We start from the raw sequence: 15737 nt of genomic DNA, 5'->3' as shown, positions 1-15737 counted from the left end.
CTACAATCCCAGCTACTTGAGAGGCTTAGGCAGAAAGATCTCTTGAGTCCAAGACCAGGCTGGGTAATATAGTAAGACCCATCTCAATAAAAGAGAGTCTAACTGAAAGGAAAGAGGTACATTGACTGGGTGGCCAGGGAGCCGGCTCTGAGCTGTGTGTGCTCTTCGGTTAGCTCGGCTACATGAGACCCAGTGTCGAACAACAACAAAAAGCCTCTGATCTGCCTCCTCCATATTAACTTTTTATAAAAGTTAGAACTTTACCTCTGGCAGCCATTCTTCCTCACTGTCCTGCACACTCTGTTGCTGTGAAAAGACACTTCCTGCAACAAGGACACACCTCCTAATCCTTTTCATCCTTCCAGTCAGCCCCACTCTCTTGACTAAGCATTCAAATAGATGAGCCTGTGGGGCCAGTCTTACCCAGATCACCAAGCTCATATGCTGAACTTGTGGGATGAGGTGGTTTTTGTTTTGTTTTTGAGACAGGTTTTCTTTGTATAGCGGGGTAAGTGCTGGGATTAAAGGTGCACCACTCTCACCACCCAGGCTGATAAAGTGTTTGTTTTAATTTGTTTGGGTTTTTTTGGATTTTGTTTTATTGGGACCACAGAGATGGCTCAGTGGTTAAAAGCACTTGTTGCTCTTGCAGAGGGACCTGGGTTCAGTTCCCAGCCCCTCTGTGATGCTCTCAAGTATTCTTGACTGCAGTTCTAGAGGATCTGATGTCCTAGGCACTGTGCATGACTTGAGAGACATATATACATGCAGACGAAACATCCACTCAAAAGAAACTGAGTCTTTTTTAAGATTTTATTAATTTTAATTATTTTAATTTAATGTATAGCGTTTATCAGTGAGTAGGTGTGTGTGTGAGTGCAGGTGGTGCTCTCAGAGGCATTTGGACCCCCACTGTGAAGATGTGAGCAATTGGGAACCAGTGAGGAGTGCTGGGAACACACTCTGGCTCTTTGCTGTGATACTGTCAGTGAGTGCTGAGCCTGGTGACAGACTTCTTCATGCTGAGCTTTCTTCTCCCCCCTCCTTTTTCTCTCCTCAGGAAACACCACCATAGCCAGCAGTGGTGATGGATGGTGGTGGCTTGAATCCCAGCATTCAGGAGGCAGAGGCAGGCAGATCTCTGAGTTCAAGGCCAGCCTGGTCTACAGAGCTAGTTCTAGGACAGAGCTGTTACACAGAGAAACATTGTCTTGGGGGGGGGGGGAAGCACCATCATACTGTGACTTTTGAAGATGGGTTGGTTGAAATTTTGTTGATCATTGAAACATCTATCTAGAGTAAAGGTTCTTTTTTAACATTTTTTTAAAATGATCTATTCTTATTTTATGTGCATTGGTGTTTTGCCTGCATGTATATCCATATGAGGGTGTCAGATCCCCTGGGAGTAGAGTTACAGACAGTTGTGAGCTCCATTCAGGTGCTGGGAATTGAACCCAGGTCCTCTGGAAAAGCAACCAGTGCTCTTAACTGCTGAACCATCTCTCCAGCTCTGAAAGGTTGTTTTTTTGTTTGTTTGTTTGTTTGTTTGTTTGTTTGTTGAGACAGGGTGTCTCTGTGTAGCCTTGGTTGTCCTGGATCTTGTTCTGTAAACCAGGCTGGCCTCAAACTCAGAGGTCCACCACCCAGCAGTGAGGTTGTTAACTGGGGCTGTGCATGAACTTGAGGGCTACCCACAAACCCCACACATACGTTATATGTGCATTTTTCTAGGGGAGGATTCTTTTTTCTTCGCAGCTTCTCTCAGGGCTCCGGCGCCTGTTGCATCTGCTCACAGGAGCAGGCGACTCAACACAGCGGGATCTGGAGCCATGTTCGCTCTGGAGCAGTTTCCCTTGCGGGGGCACTAAGCTGTAGCTCCTTCCATCCTGTCTCTGGAAGAAGAGAGGCGTGCCCATTTCGTCGTTAAGCTGGGAGCCAAGGGGCCACCTGTGGGCTTGTCCTAGCGACCCAGTAGCATTTCTTTTCTGTCCCGGCAGGTGTTCAGAATGCCAGGAATCCCTCACCAACTGGTACTACGAGAAGGATGGGAGGCTCTACTGCCACAAGGACTACTGGGCCAAGTTTGGAGAATTCTGCCACGGCTGCTCCCTGCTGATGACAGGGCCTGCCATGGTGAGCCAGCCCCTGCCTCTCCACCCCCCACCCCAGTCCACAGTCCAACAATAATCCTTTCCAGTTCCCCATGGTCAGTCACGGTTGGTCTTTTCATTAGCTAGGGCCCGTCCTTTATCATCCACTCAGCTATAGGTGTCTGCTGAGCCCTTCTTAAAAGCCAGGTCTGGCCTTCCTCTGTCCTGCGAGGGCCAGAGGACCTTCTGTGATGGCTGTGCTTGGCTCACAGCGAGTGAGTTTCGATGGTGAGCAGAGGCCAGCGCACGAGCAGTGTAGCGGCTCCTAGGACGTAGCAGACATCAGCAGATAACTAGGACCCAGGGAGGGCACCAGCTGCGGCTCCTGAGTGAGAGGCTCCTCGGAGAGTCCAAGGCAGAACAGAGCGTCCCCTCAGCTTCCAAGTAAAGAACAAATGACAAAAAGGTGACATCGAGTCGGGTGTGTGAAACATCCAGCAGACACTGGAAGCAGTCAGCATTCCTGATTGAGCTTTCTTCCCAAAGATGAGCATCCCGGGGAACTTCCAGGTTCTCTGTAAAAATTCTTCTGCATTTTATAGCATGAACTAGCAGCAGTAGCCTCTGTTGAGTGATTTCACCTTCTGCTCTCAGGACAGTGTTTTTCTTCTTGGGTTGTGCTGCCAATCTTTTCCCACCCTCTCAGAGCAAGAGGGGCAAGCCCGCTTCCAGACAAGGGATCTGGGAAGACACTTAGAGACAAATATTCTTAAGTCTGAAATGGCAGCGGGCAGCCCCACTTCCAGAGCCAGTATCTTGGGGAGCTCAAACCACACATGACAACATAGCAGTGTAATGTCTACTATACTCCTAGAGACTTTACAGTACATTGTTGGGAGTGGGAAGGTAGAGAAGAGGGAAAAAACACAGTGTAGCGAGATGAAGCCTTAAAGGACAGGTGACAGGTTTGGAAGAGGATGTATCTAGGTCCTGATCAGGAAACTGGATGGCGGGAACCAGAATGGGCTGGCTGAGAGAGGTTCTGCTGCCTGTAGCTACTCTATACAGTGAAGTTCACGCATAGACAGACCTGAAAGCCCTGTGTCGGAGGGATAGTGAGCCTTGGCAGTAGGAGTGATTACCTTGGGGGACATGTTCTCGTGACTGAGGCCAACGGTTTTTTGTGGTGTCAGAAACAGCAGGAGATAGCCTGTCACTTCTACAGAAACTCTAGGGCAGGGACTGACAGCTTGGGTGTTGACTGGGATCTGCAAGTCCTTACTTGTAAAGAATTGATCTTGGTAGCTGCAGTCAGCACAGCCCTGATGCAGGCCGCTCACCCACCACTAATTCCATCCACTCTAACAAAAGTGATAGCTCACCTCTTCCTTTTGCGCCCTTCCCATCTGCTCACAGGTGGCTGGGGAGTTTAAATACCACCCAGAGTGCTTTGCCTGCATGAGCTGCAAGGTGATCATTGAGGATGGGGATGCGTATGCCTTGGTACAGCATGCTACACTATACTGGTAAGATGTCCCTGTGTGTCCTCGCCAGTAATAGCAGCCAGGGAAGTGGGACAGGAGTGCAGGAGCAGTAGGGTGAAGGCAGCTGGAGTGGTATCCTAGGAGGACTGCTAGATAGCATCACTGCCCTCCATCCTGACCTGTCCCAGAACTTCACTCTGTCCTGTAATCCTTCCAGAGGGAGAAAATGGGTAGAAGATGCCCTCTTAGGAGCAGCCTCCTATTAGAGAAAAGGCCCTAGAGTTCACCCATATCCCTCTGTCCAACTACCTTGGTTAACAAAAGAAGTTTGCTTGGGCCCAGAGAGGGAACAAGAGTCTAGGACAAGGTTCTTACTGTGAGTCAGGCAGAGCAAGAAAACCCAGCCCATCTCATCTCCAGGCCAGGGTTCCTCCCAGTATTCTCTCTGCCACTGTCTCGACTTGCCACCCAGTCCTAGCCTCCTCAAGCCATCAAGACTCGTTGCATGTGACACAGTGCCTGCTGGGGGCTTCCAGGTTGGTCGGTAGGATTTCAGCTCCCTCTGTGCCCCTCTCTCCAGTGGGAAGTGCCACAATGATGTGGTACTGGCACCCATGTTCGAAAGGCTGTCCACGGAGTCTGTCCAGGACCAGCTGCCCTATTCGGTCACACTCATCTCCATGCCGGCCACCACCGAGTGCAGACGTGGCTTCTCCGTGTCCGTGGAAAGTGCCTCTTCTAACTATGCCACCACCGTGCAAGTAAAAGAGTGAGTGTTTTGGGAGCCTTGCAGCAGAGGCTCATGGTACGAGTCCACAGGTAGTCCTCACAGGGCTCAGAATTGTGGAGTCTCCTCTACCTTGCTCCTGACCTTGGTGCTTCATGTTTCTTCTGCCCAAGTTGCTTTCTACCAGATTCTTAAGGCTGCCTTCTCAGCCTTCAGGTGTCAGGTTTCAGATCATGTTTGCTCCTTGAAATCATCAAGGATTAATGCATATCAGCTTGATTGTCATCTGTCCTCCCTACTTTTGGTGGTTTGAATAAGATTGGCCCCCATAGGCTCATATATTTGAATGTTTAAGGAGTGGCTAATGGAGATGTGTCCTTGTTGGAAGGAATGTTGTAACATGAGGTCCTGCTAGTTGGGGTTTCTGTCCTGCCCAGTTCCCATAGCTGCTAAATCCCCAAAGAAAATCACACAGAGGTCTACATAAGTTATAAACTGATTGGCCCATTAGCTCAGGCTTCTTATCAACTCTTGTAACTTATATTAACCCATTATTCTTAGCTGTGTTATCCACATGGCTTAGTCCCTTTTTCAGCAGGGCAGGTCACATCCTGCTTCTTCAGTATCTAGACAGGACTGGGGGGAAGAGCTTCCTTCTTCCCAGAATACTCCTGTTCTCGTTGCCCCACCTCTACTTCCTGTCTGGTTGTCCCGCCTATACTTCCTGCTTGCCTACTGGCCAATCAGAGTTTATTTAAAACATAATTGACAGAATACAGAATTGTCCCGCACCAGAATGTGTCATTGGGGGTGGGCTTTGAGGTTTCAGAAACTCAAGCCAGACCCAGTGTCAGTCTCTCTTCCTGCTGCCTGCTGATCCAAATGTAGAACTTTGACTTCTCTCTAGCGCAGTTCTGCCTGTGAGCTGCCATGCCTCCCATCATGATAATAATGGACTAAACCTCAATCTGTAAGCCAGCCCCACTGATTTCCTTTAGAAGAGTTGATGTGGTCGTGGTGTCTCTTCACAGCGATAGAACCCTAACTAAGAGACCACTCCAACATAAACTCCAGAAGGGAACTTGCTTTGTTTGGCTCGTTCAGTACTGTGTTCAAGGGCCTGCCATTAGTAGGAAGTCATCCGTTATTGTCTTACTGGTTGCATATTTGAATGGAGGATGAAGAAAATAAAAGTCCATGACCTCAAAGAGGGTAAGATCCTTCCCTGGGTCTTATCCAAAGATCAGAGGAGAGACTACATCTATGGAATACCTGGCTTCATTTTTTTTGTGGGTCTTTGTTGAAGCAGAGCATCATGGCAGGGAGTGTGGTAAAACTTCCCACCTCATGGTGGCTGATGGCAGAGCATCATGGCAGCAGGGAGTGTGGTAAAACTACTCACCTCATGACGACTAAGAGAGAAAGGGAGCCCTATCAATATTGACTGTGAGGCTGGGTCTTACAGTATAGGTGGGCAATTACTAGGGTTAAGAAGTCAGGAGAAGATGAGATCTGTTCTGTAGCTTCAGTAGATAAAAAAAGGAGGAAATTGTTTGGGGTAGAGGGAGACCAGTTATCTCCAGAGGTAGGTGTCTGGGACTGTTTAGTATAAGTTGATAGAGTAGCCCAAGTGGCTGTTAGTCATGGCGGACCTTGACTGTGATGGCTCAGCAGGTCCGTGAAGGACTTTAAGCAGCAAGATAACCCAGGTGGATTGACATTTGGAAGATCACTGGTGTGGAGGCTGGAGATGAGAGAGAAAAGGCCTAGAGGTGTAGAGCAGAGGTTCCTCCAGTGATCCAGGAGAGAGATGCTGGTAACTATGGTGACGGAGAGAAGGCAGGATTCTCAGAAGTGGGTGGGGGTTGGGGGGAAGAAAGGAGGGATTTGAGGGAACTCCAAATGGGGACAATGTCCAGGCTTCTGGCTTAGGCCAATAGGTAAGGACAGTTCCCTTCATTGAGAAGAAAGCATTCTGAGATGGGCACTGTGTTTTCATGTGGGTGGCCTTAAGAGTTGTGACATAATGGGCCTTGGTGAGATTTCCCTGTACAAGCGGTCAGGTGAGTTCTCAGAATGCTTTTATCCTGCCTTAATTCCTGTCTGTCTTCAGGGTCAACCGGATGCACATCAGTCCCAACAACCGCAATGCCATCCACCCTGGGGACCGCATCCTGGAGATCAATGGGACCCCTGTCCGCACTCTGCGTGTAGAAGAGGTACAGTGTGTGTCCAGTGTGTGTTGTGGGGAAGGCACACAGAACAGGCTCCCAGAAGACCTGGCTGCGGCCCATCTTAGCATTGAGCCTGTAGCAACTATACTGACCTTCTGGATCAACCTAACATTTCCAGGGCAGTAGAGATGGGCTGAGAGGTGGCGAGGTGACAAAATGCCAGACAGAGGGCACTGAATGACCTCTAGTGGCTAGAGGCCACTGCTAACCAAACTGAGCATTGGCTACACTGTGCTTAGACCGTTTGTGGGGACAGTAGGTAGCCTGGGGTAGGACAGGTTGTGGAGACGAACCTTACACTGCTGTTGGCCACAGGTGGAAGATGCGATTAACCAGACAAGCCAGACACTTCAACTGCTGATCGAGCATGACCCTGTCCCCCAGCGCCTGGACCAGCTACGGCTAGATACCCGGCTTTCTCCCCACATGCAGAGTACTGGACACTCTCACACGCTCGGCACTCTGGACACCAAGGAGAATCAGGAGGGGACACTGAGGAGACGTTCCCTGAGGTGCTACTGCTGTCCTGCCTGTCTTGTTATCGTCTGTCTCTCAGAGGCTATGTTGGCTTTTGGAGGCTAGCAGCCTTAGGGAACCTTGGACCGGAGACAGGATCTGAGACTTGTACAAGTTTTAAAAAAGCATTGCTCTCATCCATAATCTCAGCACTCAGGAAGCTGAGGCAGGAGGACCACCATGAGTTCAAGGCAAGCCTGGACTATAGTGTAAAATGCTGTCTCAAAGAGGACCAGGCTGCGGCTGGGTTCAGACTACTTGCTAAGCAGACAGGAGAACTTAGATCCTAGGACCCGTGTAAAAAGCCATGCATAGCTGTACACGCCATGACATATTCCTGAAACTCCAGCACCTTTGGGAGTGGAGACAGGAGGATTAATGGACTTGCTGGCCGCCAGTTTAGCTCCAGGTTCAGGGAGAGATCTCCCAAGGGAATAAGGTGGAAAGTGAGAGAGAACATGTGATATCCTCCGCTGAGCTCTGCATGAGTGCATGCACACACACACACACACACACACACACACATTCACAATGTGCTCTTTCCCTCTGACACATGCACAGGTGTACACACACCAAAGCAGAGGATCCAGCTCTATCCATTAAACTCAAGCCATTTGGGCAGTGGTGGTGCGTGCTTTTAATCCCAGCCCTTGGGAGGCAGAGGCAGGCAGATCTACATGCGTTCAAGGCCAGCCTGGTCTACAAAGCAAGTTTCAGGACAGCCAAGAGTACACAAAGAAACTCTTGTCTCAAAAAACCAAAAAATTAAAAAAAAAAAGCTCAAGCTAGACAGGAAATTAATAATGCCAAAAATCTTTACAATCCAACATGGGGGAAATGGGGGGGCTCATATCATATCCAGGCAGTGGTGGTACACATCTTTAATCCCAGTACTCGGGAGGCAGAGGCAGGCGGATCTCTGAGTTTGAGGCCAGCCTGGTCTACAGAGCTAGTTCCAAGACAGCCAGGCTACACAGAAAATCCTGTCTTGGGGAAAAAAAGAGAGAGAAGAGAGATGAACAAATAGGGAAGGGCAGTATTGTTGGGGTTGTTTCGGTTTGTTTTTTGTTGCTTTAAAATTTTACTTTTATTTCATGTGTATTCATGTGTTGTCTGCATGTGAAGGTATCGGATCCCCTGGACTAGAGTTACAGGCAGTTCTGAGCTGCCATGTTCGTACTGGAAATTGAACCTTGGTCTTCTAGAAGAACAGCCAATGTTCCTAACCGCTGAGCCATCTCTCTCCAGCCTCCCCCCCTTTCTGAGACAAGATCTTTTGTTTTTCTTTTATTTTATTTTGTTTGTTTGTTTGTTTTCTTAAGACAGGGTTTCTCTGTAGCTTTGGAGTCTGTCCTAGAACTAGCTCTTCTAGACCAGGCTGGTCTGGAACTCACAGAGATCTGCCTGACTCTGCCACCCAAGTGCTGGGATTAAAGGCATGTGCCACCACCGCCCAGCCAAGACAAGATCTTAATATGTAGCCCTGGCTAACCTGGAACTCTAGAGACCAGACTAGCCTTGAACTCAGAGAGATCTGCCTGTCTCTGCCTCCTGAGGGCTAGGTCAAAAGCACTGCTGTGCTGTCAAACATAGGTGTTTTAAGACTTGGGGACAAACACCCCCACACCTAAAGCTGGCAAAGCCCATGGAGGGCAACGGTTATCTTGTATGTGAGCCCCATGGAGGTGACTTAAAGGACCAGAGTCAGAAGTGCCATGTTCTCAGGCAGAAATATCCATAACGTTCTCTTACGTTTTACCCTGTTTCTCCATCTGTGATGGGGTTGCAATAAAGGTGACTGTCTCTTTGGTTCTGTAAGAGTTAAATGTAGCAAAGGAGACAAGGTACAGATCCAGGTCTGCACTCCATAAATGTGATGTACCATTAGGGTAACTAGGAACCAGATCCTTTCTCCACCCCCTGCTCAGATGAGCTGAACCAGTCAGGTCCCTGTCGTCTGGCTTCTGTCTGAAACACGACCTCTCCCCAGATCACCCTGACAGCCGCTTGGCCTTGGCCAGCATGACTGAGGAGAGGCAAAGCAGCCGGGGCAGAGGGCAGGAAAGAGTGAGGAGTGCAGTGGCTGGAGAGCTGCCCAGAGAAGCCTCATGCAGGAACAGGCAGCTCCCTTGCGTTCGCTGTAGGCATGGAAAGCATGAGGCAGCACAGCGAAGAGCAGGGGCAAGAAAGCTGGCAGCACAGGATGGTGTCGGCCCTCAGTGTCAGCCTTCAGTAAGATGAAGAACCAGTCACCAGCCGTTGCTGTAACTGACTGCTTTTGCAAATGTAAATATGGTGGCTTTATTGCCATAAAAATCATATGTTTATTATCTTAAAATGTAAGCAGTACAGGCAGATACAGATTTATTCAAAATTTGATCTAAAATGCATTTGTCCCTTTTGTAGATGGAGCTTTCCATCACTGTATGGTACCTTGAATCAAGCAGGAATGGATTGCTATCTACAGTGCTGTTGTGTCCGGAGTATCATAAGCTAGTAGACTATAGTTAATCATCTATGTGAAGTTCTTTGTCCATACACACATATATGCACGCTCATGTGCACACACAAATGCACAGCACTGCACTTTGCAGTGCTAGGTCTGAAATCCAGGGCTGTATACATGCGAGGTGGGTAATTCACCACTGAGATATAGCTCTAGTCTCCAGATTTCCCATTTTGAATGTATTTTTACTATGATTAATAATGTCTGCAGTTCCCAAATAGCATGTCTCTCTGATATAAGAGTTCCCTTCCCCCAGGGAACCACAACTACAGACACCGGAGTGACCAGGTATACCTCAGTGTCTCCCTGTTGCGGTGTCTTGCCGAGTCTCTACAGCCTGCCTTTGCCCATCCTTAGGCGCAGTAACAGCATCTCCAAGTCTCCTGGCCCCAGCTCTCCCAAGGAGCCCCTGCTCCTCAGCCGTGACATCAGCCGCTCCGAATCCCTGCGCTGTTCCAGCAGCTACTCACAGCAGATCTTCCGGCCCTGCGACCTGCTCCACGGGGAGGTTCTGGGCAAGGGCTTCTTCGGGCAGGCCATCAAGGTGAGCACAGCCTCTGGACTCTGCTGCTGCCGCCGCCGCCGCCGCTGCCACCTTCCTTTTCCTTTCCTTTGTTTCGTTGTGTGTGTGATGTCTGTGTGGGCCCATGTGGGTGCTGTAGTGCCGTGGCACACGTAGGGAGGCCAGAGGGCCCTGCGGCAGGTCTGTCCTCTCCTTCCACCTTCACCTGTGTTCTGGGGCCGCAGCTCTGGTCGGCAGGCTCACACAGCGCGCTCCTTTGCCCGCCGAGCCACCTTGCTAGGCTTCTCACACCTTCTTCAGCGCATCTACCTTACAGTGCCACACTGCGACCCTGTAGGGCACTCGGCCTTCCCAGCTGTGAGTGATGGTCTCTGAAGTAGCCTTTCTGTCCCCGCACTGCTGCTCTAGTGAGCTTGGGCTCTGGAAACCCAGGTTAGGATCCAGGTCCCTCGCCCTCACCAGTCTGTAAGGGTGTGTGTGTCAGGTGCCCAGAGGCCCCAGGGCGAGGCATGCCACCAGGTAAAGGCTCCTACAATCCTGGTGAACTCAGGAACTAACCTTTCTCTCTTTCTCTCCTCCTCCTCTGCTGAGAGCTGGGAGGGGGGGGTCAGGTAAGCCGAGTATCTCAGCTTTCCAGGTAGCCAGACTGGAAGGCTTACCTCGGACCCACCCGGCCCCCTGGTGCATGTCTGTGGCACTGACACCCTGCCTCTAGTCTGTTCGTCCAGGGGACTCACTTCTGTGCCGGATGAGCAAAACCCCTGCTTGGCTTGGCAGCGTGCCCCCCCCTTCCCCAGTTTCCTCTTCTGGAGTCCTGGCTTTCCTCTGTGCATGCCTGGCATCTAGGGGAGAAGACACATGTCCTTCCTGAGTCCCCCCATCCCCTGCTTTGTCCTCTACACATGATCTCTGGGCAATCTGCTGTGGCTTAGTATGTCCTCCAAGGAATGGGGGTGCACCACAACGATTTCCTTTGCTTTTTTTTCCCGCCTTTTTCTTCTTTTTTCCCCTGGTGCTGGAGGTCAGACCCTGGACCTTGAGCATGCCAGCTAAGTTCTCTGCCACCAAGCGCCTCCCTTGGCCCACAGACGTTCACAGTCCCCCCAGAACTGGTCTCTGCACTGTTAACACATGCCCTTCCTGTAGGTGACTCACAAAGCCACAGGCAAAGTGATGGTCATGAAGGAGTTAATCCGTTGTGATGAGGAAACACAGAAGACTTTCCTGACTGAGGTAAGAAAAGGGGTTGGACTTTCCATCAGACTTACACTTGTAGCTACTTGAGGGGCTGAAGCAAGAGGCTCCTGCGAGCCCCGAACTGGCCAGATGTGGCGTCATGAGACCCTGTTCAGAAAAGAAAGCGAGATGTAAGTGTGGGAAGTTTGCTGCCTCTGTTGCAAAAGGGAGAAACCTACAAATACACTTTTGTTTTTGTTTTTGTTTTCCCCAAAAGAAAACTTGGCTGCCAGACTTAGTGGCCCAGCCCTGCCACTCCAGCTGCCCAGGGGGCTGAGGCAGGAGGATTGGAAGTGCCTGGCTAGCCTGAGCAACATAATGAGGTTGTCTCAAAACAGAAAATATAAGTGGGGAGGGCTGGAGAGATGATGGCTCAGTGGTTAAGAGCACTTGTGTGCATGGAGGACCCGGGTTCTGTTCTCAGCACCCACATGGTGGCTCACAACCATCCATAACTCCAGTTCCAGGGATCTGAGGCCCACACTGACCTTCTCTAGCACTAGGCACACATGTGGTACACATACATACATGAAGGCAAAACACTCATGCACATACGTTCTAAATAAATAAGGGTTGGGCTAGGGATAACTCAGTAAGAGAGTGCCAGCAGAACAGCACAGGCTCTGGGTTCCATTAAGAGACAGAGGAGGAGGGAGGGACAAAGAGCAGGGACAGAGTCGGGGGAGGATGAAGAGAGAGATTTATCTTCAACCACTACTTTATTTCTTTAAAGAACTGAAAGTTGCTTTTGTCTCACTCTTTCTTTTATTACTACTTTTTCATGTGTATGGATGTTTTGTCTGCATGTATATATACACCCAGAAGAGGGCATCAGATCCCACGGGACAGTGAGTGTTAGGGATTGAACTGGGATCTTCTGCACAAGCAGCCAGGCTCTTAAACTCTGAGCCATCTCCCTAGCCCTCGACCATAGTTTTAAAGTGTGAGGGGAGATCTAGGTGTGATAATGCATCCTTAAAGGCAGGCAGATCTCTGAATTCAAGGCCAGCCTTGCCTACATAATGAGCCCCAAGCCAGTGGCAGACAGATCTCTGTGAGTTCCAGGACAGCCAGAGCAATGCAAAGAAACCCTGTCTCGAAAAACAAAAAACAAACAAACAAAGAATAATAATAAATAAATAAATGAGAAAGAAGGGAAGGAGGAAAATGACCTAGGGGAATGTCCCTTCTAAAGGAGTGCCTCTGTTCAGTGAACGCTCACTAAAGACGGTACAAGCCAATGGAAGGATGCAATTCAGGTGGTGGGGGTGATTGAACACATCAGTTAATACACATGCTGTTATGATCCCCACCAAACACCCTGAAGTGGGACTCCAGGGAACAGATACCCCATCCTATGACCATCTAGTTTATACCGCCCCTCCCACCTTAGGTTGCTGCAGCTGGGTCCACCATTGGTCCGGGTCACCACAGGCCTTGGTCTCATTCTTGGACCCTCCTCCCCTAGCTCCCCAGAGCACTCCTAGAAAAGCAAGGCAGTGGGTGGACCCGCGAGGCTCTCCCACCTGTGTGATGCTCTGCCCCTCCCCGCCCCCCCAGGTGAAAGTGATGCGAAGCCTAGACCACCCTAACGTGCTCAAGTTCATTGGCGTTCTGTACAAGGACAAGAAGCTAAACCTGCTGACTGAGTACATCGAGGGGGGCACACTGAAGGACTTTCTGCGCAACGTGGTGAGCACATGGCCCCATAGTCACGAAGAGCCTTGGCGGGTTACCAGAGGGACACTGGTGCCCATTACCCAGGGACCTTGCTTTGCCCTCAAAGGAGTATACTGGGAGGGGCTGAAAGGTTTCTATGGCACACATGCTGACCCATGGAGCCCAGACCATGAGCTGGAGAGGACACCTCTTACGGACATTCTCCTACCCTGCAGGACCCGTTCCCCTGGCAACAGAAGGTCAGGTTTGCCAAAGGCATCTCCTCTGGAATGGTGAGTCCTACCACCGCCTTGCCCGTGGGTAGAGTGAGGTTCAGGGATCACAGACTGCTCTGGAAGCCAGATACCCACTGTGTGGGATGCAGCATTCAGCAGCTGTTCATTGAGTTTCTTTCAATGCCAAGGAAATTCTAGCCAGCTACTGCCTTTCAGCCAGCAATCTAATTCTCAAAGGATTCCAAATCTCTTTAGCGGCAAACAAGGCATGAACAAGGCAAATCATAGCACAGGGTACCCTGACCTTGCTGCCAAAGAGCTGTTGGGGTGCGAAGGGTCCTTGAGTAAACACAGGACCTCACTGCCTAGAAAATAGGAAGTGGAGGAGGAAGAAACAAGTTCTAGATGAATTCTGAAGAGTCATAAGTACATTAAGGTTTCTAGAGACAAAGAGGCCCCAAGTTTTAGTAATGACAGCAGCAGACCGGAAGAGAGAAGGTGAATGGGGCAGATTATGGGCTTGAGTCTAGCAGTCCTCACAGCTGACGAATCCTGATGGAATGAGCACTTCCACAAGGCAGGCACTGTGCGGGGGCCAGCACCCAGGAAGGCCATTCCTCCAATAACCTTTATGATAAGTTGAGACGTGGAGTAGAAAGGGTCAGGGTTGGGATCCTGGGCTTGTCAGTGACCCCTCCACACCTGAGGTTTTAGCATTGCTCCTCACATGGGGGCTCACACAGTAGCAGTCTGGAAGAGAAGGCTGGAGGCAGTAAGGAGCCATGTGTATCAGCTACTAAGGATTCTAGATTTATAGATCATCAGGAAGACTAGGGAGGGGGGTGTTGTTAACAGAACTGGGCTTTCGCCAAGGTGTTAGGGTGGAGTTGAGGAAGCCTTAAGCAGAGAGAATAGGTTAGAGGCCATGGAAACATTTCAGGTTTGTGTAATGAAGGTAATGGCAGTGGGGAGGCAGGGTGGGGTCAGAATGGAGAGACTAGGTCCTTGCTTGGGGATAAGTACTCTAAGATGTAGAGTGGGGAGGGGTCAGAATGGAGAGACTAGGTCCTTGCTTGGGGATAAGTACTCTAAGATGTAGAGTGGGGAGGGGTCAGAATGGAGAGACTGGCTGGCAGTGAGGGAACGGTTGTAAGGCTAGCAGTCAGGTAGCCTCATGGCCCCTAGAATGGTGCTGCCACTTACCAAGCAGTGATGGTCAGGGACAGGATCGGGAAAGCTGCAGTTGTTGCCTGTCAGCAGAACATCCCAGCATGCCTTGGGCAGGAATTTGGGGGTGGTCACCTAGTTATCCGAAGAGAAGAGGCGGCTAGAGCTCTGTGACGTAGAGGTATACAGACTGAAGCAGTGTGGTCAGCACATGAGCAGATGGCTTTATGCTGGGCATTTGTGGTGCACGCCTTTAATCCCAGCACTCGGGAGGCAGAGGCAGGTGGATCTCTGTGAGTTCGAAGCCAGCCTGGTCTACAGAGCTAGTGCCAGGTCAGCCAGGGCTACACAGAGAAACCCTGTCTTGAAAAACTTAAATAAAAGATAACTTTGAAAGGACTGACCCTGAGGAGGCTGGAAGAGAAACTCAAACACACAAGGGGTGTCAGGGGGAGCATGGAGAGGAATAGACAGCCTTTGGGGGGTGCAGGCAGCCAGGGCATGTAGTACAGCTATAGGAAGACCTCTGTGGGCCTGGGAACAGTAAGACAGTCTACAGGGGCTTAGGGAAGGGGGCAGTGTACCTTCCACACTGGCAGGAGAGAGAGAAAGAAAAAAGTTTCTAAGAGTGACAAGAGAATGTCTAGCAAAACTAGCTTAGAACAATTTGGACAGGAAGAGGGAGGGGACTAAAGTCCAGACAGACAGACAGATGGAGTCTCAGGGGAGGTGAGTTAGGAGGCCATTTCTTCCCCATCACAGACAGGAAAGCTCCAAAGGGGCTGAAGCCAGACACTGGAGGAGAGAAAGGAGCAGTGTGTCTGAGGGCGCTCCCTTTAGGCTGCCTCAGTCTAAGTAAAAAGGATGGGAGCTCAGGCCAGGAGAGTTGGAGACTGTAGGGAAAACCTGGGCAGGAGCTGGCTGCTCTCTGCTGGTGTGGGTACCCAAGCATGGCTTGGGGGCGGGGATGGGAAGCTGAACAAGCTTCCAGGGACACTAGGGTGGCTGGGATTGGGAGGGGAAGCTGGGCAGGCCTGGCTTGGGAAAACAGGCTCGTTGGCCACAGTCCAGAGCCAGGGTCTGTCTGGCTCCATGGCTCCTGCTTCTGTTGCAGGCGTATTTGCACTCCATGTGCATCATCCACCGGGATCTGAACTCACACAACTGCCTCATCAAGTTGGTAAGTCCCCGTTCCTGCCCGAGCTGTGGACACGCCACCTAGGGGCTTCTGCGTCAGTTTTCTGGAAGCACTCTGATGTGTGCATACATGCAGGAACAGTCTCTCTCTCTCTCTCTCTCTCTCTCTCTCTCTCTCTCTCTCTCTCTCTCTCTCTCACACACACACACACACACACACAC

At 50.4% G+C, this 15737-nt stretch overlaps 1 protein-coding gene across 4 annotated transcripts in view; it reads left to right on the top strand.

Annotated features, from left to right (window-relative positions):
• The window catches only part of Limk2 (LIM domain kinase 2), a 70040-nt gene that overhangs the window by 47872 nt on the left and 6431 nt on the right, over nt 1-15737 (top strand). For 2 of the 4 annotated variants that reach the window (XM_026788706.1, XM_026788708.1), the window contains 11 exons: nt 1998-2133; nt 3507-3616; nt 4155-4343; nt 6415-6520; nt 6851-7047; nt 9915-10101; nt 10674-10691; nt 11227-11313; nt 12877-13008; nt 13212-13268; nt 15493-15558. In XM_026788706.1, the coding sequence (XP_026644507.1) occupies nt 1998-2133; nt 3507-3616; nt 4155-4343; nt 6415-6520; nt 6851-7047; nt 9915-10101; nt 10674-10691; nt 11227-11313; nt 12877-13008; nt 13212-13268; nt 15493-15558 (1285 nt within the window). The remainder of the gene's footprint in view (nt 1-1997; nt 2134-3506; nt 3617-4154; nt 4344-6414; nt 6521-6850; nt 7048-9914; nt 10102-10673; nt 10692-11226; nt 11314-12876; nt 13009-13211; nt 13269-15492; nt 15559-15737) is intronic. The other 2 variants (XM_026788707.1, XM_005366100.2) reach the window with 1 other exon arrangement.

Source organism: Microtus ochrogaster, unplaced genomic scaffold, assembly GCF_000317375.1.
Source record: "Microtus ochrogaster isolate Prairie Vole_2 unplaced genomic scaffold, MicOch1.0 UNK6, whole genome shotgun sequence".
Taxonomy (NCBI): domain Eukaryota; kingdom Metazoa; phylum Chordata; class Mammalia; order Rodentia; family Cricetidae; genus Microtus; species Microtus ochrogaster.
This window is presented reverse-complemented; position numbering and strand designations above follow the sequence as displayed.